Raw genomic sequence first — 7,613 nt, 5'->3', positions numbered from 1 at the left:
ATTTGACAAGCACCGTTAGCTTCAACGATATTATTAATAGGAACACGTCCAGAAGAACAAGTAGCAGAACCAGGTTTTTTTTCTTTCCAGCATTTATGGACCGTAACAATCATGATTAGGCATGTGTGAGATCTGGAATTATTTATTTTATTTAACAAACATCTACATAGCAGTTACCATGTGCTAGGCACTATCCTAAGAACTTTAGAAATATTAATTCATTTCATCCTCAGCACTGGAAGGACCCAAGGAGAAAGATGGTCATTGTATTGTGTTAATCATTCATACATACATAGAAAGTACAGGAAATTTAATAATTACGAAATTAGTTTCACAATTTAGCAAAACTAGTTTTACCTGCCTCTTCAGTTGTCCCATATTAAACTTGCCAAGCCCCTTTGTCAATTCATTCCTTTGTTTATGTTTTCTGCTCATTGTTTATGTTTTCTGCTTGTACCATGAGAGTTTTTAAAGCACTTTTGGAAAGTTTCCTTTAAATTGCCTATAGTTTCCTGCCAGCTGGATTAGAAATGCAACCTGTTTTTAATCAATTTATGTATCTCTTTATCTCAAGGTCTTTAGCAACCCCCCGTCCAACTTACTCTAAAAAATTATAGTACATTCTATTGTTCACAATAACTACTAAACAAACATTTGTCGACCACATGCACAGTCCCTAACTGAGGAGTCAAACAATTTAGTAGAATCCCTAACTTTCAGGAGCTTAACAATTAGGAGAAACTCAAGGATATGTGAAAAGATGGATAGTGCCTTGGTCATTTGCAGGTTTTATTCATATCATTCTTGCCTGTAGGTTTCTTGTGCTCTTCATGTATACTTTTGGGGGTTTGGGCATATTTGTGACTTGTGGACTTGGGGTCAAGTTGCTCTTGTGATAACTAAAGGTTAACATGTTGCTTAAAATTTGCCATGGCAACTGGCATAATAAGAGCTAATTATGACATGTTTGTGGGACACCTTTTATAAGTAAGAGGTCAGGGGCAGATGACAGCAGATGTGGGCATACAAAAAGAGTAGCATAAGTGTTAAAGTATATCTAAGCAAACCAGCGATCTGAGATCATGGTATATTACTATGAAACAGCAAGAGCTGATCATGAAACACAGCTAGGTTGGTATAATAATGTGTGGCAGAAATGAGAAGAAGTAAAAATAATCAAATGCTGTGTTGATTATACAGAATTCTTTGTTTCTGTTGTTCTTGTTCTTTTTGACATTCCAACCTGTGTACGTACTATGAGTCCCGTCTCCATCTTTATGGGTTTTGGGTTCCTGACGTGTAGGTGAACTTTAAAGAGAATTCCTTCTCTTTGATCACAATTGGAAAATTGTTGCCATCTCATGTATTTAGTCGTTTCATATCACTACTCCCTTTCTAGAAACAGTGTCTTAGTTGTTCTTTCCTTATTTTATTATGCCTATTTTCTTAGTGTTACTGTACTTAGATTTTTGAAAATTAGATATCTGTAATGCATAGGCATGATGAGATTTTTGTCTATTCATTCAAAATGTATCCATTAGACCTTATTACCTGCCAGGAATTTAACAAACTTTTTGAAAAATGAGAGTAGAGTAGAGGTAAAATCCACTTGTTCTCTGGTGTACTCCATATTTTTCCTGCTATTCGGACAGTTTGTTTTTGACCCTCTGTTCTGTATTTAACCACTGCCTCTTGCATACACCCTGACTTTACTCCCTTTAGCTGCCACCTTTCATAAAATTTTGAAGTACCCTAAGAACTTTAACTGTGGCTTTCAGGAGATCTTGGTAGGAGCTCAGATTCTACTGCTACCTAATTATGTGCAATTAACCTCTCTGGAATTTTATCAACTGTAAGATAGAAATCATTTACCTACTTCACAAGATAGCTGTAAGGACAGATTATTTAAACCCGCATTTATTCATGAAACAATTTAATAAGTATTTATCAAGTGCTTATGAGTACAGAAACAGTGTCCAGAGAAATATCCAGAGGCACCTCGTCTGTCTTTTCACTTAAACAGAAGAGCAGAGGAAACTTGGCTTTGCCACTTAGTAGTTGTAATTTGAGTAACCCCTCTGGGCTTCGGTTTCCTCCTTTGAAAAATGGGTATTGTGATGGCACCTACGTCACAGGTATTGTAAGCATTAAATTCGATCACATATTTTAAGTGCTTAGGACAGTACCTGACACGGAGCCTCCAAAATGGTAGCTATTGTTAATCCACCTTACACCAGGAATGATAACTCCAAATCCCCTCATGTATGGGATTTAGGTAACCTAATTCTCCTTAATATAATTAAGTTTTTCTTATTCTATTCTCAGAATGAATGAAGAATGATTATGATCTTTCATGTCATAACTTGTCATGAACTGTTTCAAGATAATCCCATTTTAAGTTCACCATTGATTGGTTGAGCAGATTTCATGATTGAACCAATTGAGACAAGGATGTGAAAACATTTTTAAACTGTAAAGTGCTATACAATGTTATGACTATTTTAATTAACAACTCCCATTTCACTAGTTGCACTCGCCTTCTGGGAACTGCATATAGTTCCTAAAACGTGCGGTTTTACAGAATTATTAGTGTGCAGTTAAGATTTCAGTACTCAATATGGCTCATTACCTGATGGTGAAAAATTCTAAAAGGGAAGTTCTTAAAATGTTTTGAACCATGACAACAGCATTGTTAAATGGAAACACTAATTTGTATGGACACTAAATTCTGAGATATTTGTTTTAAGAAAACGAGCCTCCCTCCCCCCCCGCCAAAAAAAAAAAGGAAAAAGAATAAATAGAAAAGGAACAACAAAAGAAAAAAAGGATGTTAAGCCTCCCTGCTTTAACTCAACCTTTTTCTTAAACGAATAACTTTCAAGAGCTAGATTTTATTCACTGTAAGAATATATACTGTACGATATTGTAAAAAAAAATAGTAATGAAATAACATGGAAAACAATGATTCATCTGCGCAAGTGATTCAATTGCATTAGCGCCTTACCAAGGACCCTTTGGGAGCAGGTGGCATCTAAGCACTTTGGAGTGGTTTTGTTTATTTCCCAGACTTTAGCTTTTTAAAAATTACAAAGGTGTAGTGTCTGCTGTAACAGGATGGAAAAATTCGTCATGGGAGGTAACAAGTTTGTTGGCCTCAATCATAAGGGGTTCATGAATTAACCAAAGAAGAAAATTTAGTATTTCACATAGGGCAGAAAGGAGGGCTCTCCTGTACACCTTACTCCTCCCCACCCTTTGTACCCTAAACAATGGTTAACGAAACCATTCCAGGGTTAACGTAGGAGCAGAACTACCACAGTAAATCTGCACTAGGGAAAGAAAAGGGAGGACTAAGCTTGGCGAAAAAGGCGGCTCCTTGACTGCGCGTGCGCCCCTGGCCTGACTGACAAAGGCGCCCGTAATAATACTCATTGCTTGCGTAATGAGCAAGTGCCGCCGGGCGGGGCACGGGGCGCATGCGCAAGGGGCGGGCGCGGAACTGATTTTCTAAGACGTGCCGGTTGTAATTTTCGCTTTATTCCGAAAGGCTTACCTAGGTTTCCCTTGGCCGAGACAGATAAAGGAGAAAGATTCGAGGAGGTGACTAAGATAAATTCCTCATTTTCATTATAGGCTTGGAGATGGAGGATCTTCTCGACATTAAGGGTTCCGAGCTTGGGGGGCAGGCGATTCGGAGCCAGTCCTGCTTCACTTTATGCCCGCTGGTGTTAGGGTTAGTAGGGCTGCAAAGATGAGCACCCCTCTCACCTAAGAGCTTCCTCCTCTCTTTTTGCCCCCTTTTCATCTCTCTCTACATCATCTCACCAAGTTGACTTGTCCTTATGTGAAGCGGAGCCAGAAAACCTTGAGAACTTAGAACTAAGCAGTGGTTTCTTCCTCAATACAGATATGTCACAGGAGATAATGAAATTAGACTTGGAGCTGCTGCCGAGTTCAACCACCACAGAAGGCAACATCCTCAGAGGAACCAACAGCACCCCTTTGATCAGTGGTCTTGGGTGAGCAGGACTGAGATACTGGAGGAAGCAAGCAGGGGGATGGGTGGCAAGCGTTGGGGAAAATGAGTTCCAATAGCATTCCCAGCCCTTCATGCATCCAGATTGTGCAGGAACCTCTTTTGTTCCTGGGTTCTGGAGATCCCACTCTTAGCCTAGGGAGGAATGGGATGGGCTGGCCAGAAAGAGAGAGAGCACACACCTACCCTGAGGTTAACTCGTATGTGAAACTTAATGTCCTCTTCTGACAGTCCACCAGCACCTGAAAGCAGCAACTAATTGGTGTGGATGATGACTTTTTCTAACTTCATCCCATCTCTTATCCACTCCTTTAAAGAAACTGAGCACGCCCCACCCTCGCCTCCACATCTGTGATTACTAATTTTTGTCCTTCTCTCAGCTGCTTTGTCAACTCTGACCTTCATCTCCAGCAAATGGAAATGGTTGTCAAGCAAATAAACTTGGGCCTCTTTTATACCTAGTTTTTATTTGAACAAAAAGTAGAAGTACTACAGAAATTGATCTCCTAAATTTTGTATTCCCAATGGCCAATATTGTCCCCAACTTGGTTCTTGGGTGGGGGGGGGGGATTGTGAAAAAAATATAACTTTTTTATGTATAAAGCACAGACATACATGTGGAAATTTCGTGGGAATTTTCAAGGGAGTGATTGGGAGAGAAATGTCTGAAAAGGCTCCATATATATATATATATATATATATATATATATATATACACACACACACACATACATATATGCCAGAGGGTGCCAAAAAAAGTACACAAGTGGACACTTTGGTCAGCGTTGCTCAACGTTTGAGGACGCTGATGGTAACCACTCTTGTAATTGTAGAAGTCAAACGTGACTTGTTTTCATCTTTTGTTATCAGTATATATTGAGCATTACAATTTTAATGTTTTTTTCCTTTCTTAAAATGTGTATACATTTTTTTGGCACCGTGTGTGTGTGTGTGTGTGTATGGTTTAGAAACACTACCCTAACTGATTTAACTGTTATTTCTTGCATGTATCCAAAGTTTTGGCATGACTCAAGCTTATTATTTCTTTTTTTTTAATTTATTTTTAATTTATTGGGGTGACAATTGTTAGTAAAATTACATAGATTTCAGGTGTGCAATTCTGTATCACATCATCCATAAATCACACTGTGTGTTCACCACCCAGAGTCAGCTCCCCTTCCATCACCATACATTTGATCCCCCTCACCCTCATCCCCCACCCCCCAACCCCTTTACCTTCTGGTAACCACCAAATTACGTTCCCCAGATTAATTTTCAAGCCTGTGGCCATCCTATGGTCACCGATTGCCCTCCAATCCCCTCACCCTCCCCCCCACCGCCCACCCCTCCCGCCCATCTAGCAACCCTCAGTTTTTCCTCATTGTCTCCCAAACTGTTTCTGATTAGTTCATTCACTTATTCTTTTCTTTAGAATCCGCAAATAAGTGAGATCATATGGTACTTATCTTTCTCTGTCTGACTTATTTCACTTAACATAATGTTCTCTAGATCCATCCATGTTGTTGCAAATGGTAAGATGTCTTTCTTCTTTATGGCTGCATAATACTCCATTGTATAAATGTACCACAGTTTCTTAATCCAGTCATCTACCGATGGGCATTTTGGTTGTTTCCATGTCTTAGCTATTGTGTATAGTGCTGCAATAAACATAGGAGTGCATAAAGATTTTTGAATTGGAGTTTTGGATTTCTCCGGATAGATACCTAGGAGTGGAATTACTGGATCATATCAAGCTTATTATTTCTTAAAATAGAATTTTAAAGTGAGATATCTCATCTCACACCCCAACATCATAAGGTTTTCTCAATATTGTAAAAAATATCTGAAAAATGTGTTCACTGCATTATTAACTTTGCTCCTCACCTCTTGCTGGCATCATGCTAATTGGTGGTTGTAAATCACAACTGTTAGAAGTGAACTCAGAGACTAGATCTACCCTCTTTGTTTAATATATGAGGAAACTGAGGCCCACAAATCCATAAATCTCCAAAATGACATAGAAGTAGAGCCAGTAGTAGGAACCTGTCTTTGTCTCCTAACTCCTACCGTGTTTCCCCGAAAATAAGACCTAGCCAGACCATCAGCTCTAATGCGTCTTTTGGAGCAAAAGTTAATATAAGACCCATTGGTATATTTTATATTATATTATATTTATTATATTATATTACACCCAGTCTTATATTAAAATAAGACTGGGTCTTATATTAATTTTTGCTCCAAAAGGCGCATTAAAGCTGATGGTCTGACTAGGTCTTATTTTCGGGGAAACACAGTAAGCTAGTGCTTTGTCCACTACTAATCAACATCTAGGCTGATTAAACAAATGCAGCTTTCTGCTCATTTGCGGTAAGAGCATATATTATTACAAAACGCAAAGCAACCTAAGACTGACCGAAAAATAATACATTGCCATTTTTAGTAGGTGGGTAGAAAAACAAGGGTCGGGAGGAGGTTCCACATGTTGGGCTGAGAACAAGAACATCCTATAAATTCAGGATTTTACTCTGATCCTGTTGTACAAATAAATGAATTGTTATGGACCACTCTGCTAGTAGAAGAAAGCACTTGGGGAAAATGTTAGTTTTATTGGAAGCCTTATGAAATGAAAAAACAAGTTGCAAATAGATGATGGAGGATATATACTTGAAGAAACATGTGGATCCTGTTTAATATGTTAAGTGCTGGGGGGAGGGTAGACCCCCTTCCCCAATCCCCAAAGTCCTGGAAGCAAACAGAACGATCCCAGTTATTCCTTCATACTTTGCTTTATTCTGCAAAGGATTTGAAATTTTTATTTTATTTTTATCATAATTTGAGCATAGTTGCAGTGTCAAATTCCATAGCTTGAGATCCTGATGTACGAATTGAAATTTGTACAGAAGGGTGCAGGGCAGTTGCATCTTTATCTAGTAGGAGTTAAAGGTAAAGAAACCGCAATGTGGGCCAAGTCCGGGGCCTGTTGTTTATGAAGAAGGAGTAAGATAGGAATGATATATGACATGCCTGAGGTCAGGAAACTCGTCCAAATGATCTGAGGGCATATTTTGTGCTGTTGTGACAAGTTTCGGGTGTGGTCAGAGAAGTTACACTGAAGGGAAAAAAATTGAAGTAGAATTACACTGAGCCTTAGTTGGATTCATTTTCACCTCAGTTCTTTTCAGTTGCACATGTACACTGCTCACTTTTCTCACCTTCCCTTAGTTGGGCTTTGCCTCTTTCACAGCTCGTTAAGTATCATTGCACTTCTTACAAGTAATTTTCCAATTTAGCTTGGAGCTTCCTGCAGAAAGATTAAATCTCTCTTGCACCAGCATTTGCAGACTTTGTTCTTTTAACGTCAATTCTTTAATACAAGTGTTACTGTTTTTAAGAAGTCTCTGCAGTGTATTGCATACATCGTATATTAATATTAATAAAAATACCAGTGTCAAAAGTTTTGAACCTCTTGGTTCTTTATACTCTTTAGACCTCCATTTGGCTGACTTTACTACTGGTGTCAATAACTTTTTTTAAAGGTAGTAGGTTTTGTCTTCTACTTTTCTGGCTCTTATTAGAA

At 38.5% G+C, this 7,613-nt stretch overlaps 1 protein-coding gene across 1 annotated transcript in view; it reads left to right on the top strand.

Moving 5' to 3' along the window:
• The first annotated feature begins 3,480 nt into the window (after positions 1–3,480).
• LOC117033750 (protein FAM122C-like) overlaps positions 3,481–7,613 on the top strand; it is a 54,607-nt gene continuing 50,474 nt past the window's right edge. Inside the window, exons 1-2 of the mRNA XM_033126056.1 lie at positions 3,481–3,600; positions 3,908–4,020. Of these exons, the coding sequence (XP_032981947.1) occupies positions 3,910–4,020 (111 nt within the window). The 5' untranslated portion in view covers positions 3,481–3,600; positions 3,908–3,909. The remainder of the gene's footprint in view (positions 3,601–3,907; positions 4,021–7,613) is intronic.

This window comes from Rhinolophus ferrumequinum, chromosome X, assembly GCF_004115265.2.
Source record: "Rhinolophus ferrumequinum isolate MPI-CBG mRhiFer1 chromosome X, mRhiFer1_v1.p, whole genome shotgun sequence".
NCBI classification, from domain to species: Eukaryota; Metazoa; Chordata; class Mammalia; order Chiroptera; family Rhinolophidae; genus Rhinolophus; species Rhinolophus ferrumequinum.
This window is presented reverse-complemented; position numbering and strand designations above follow the sequence as displayed.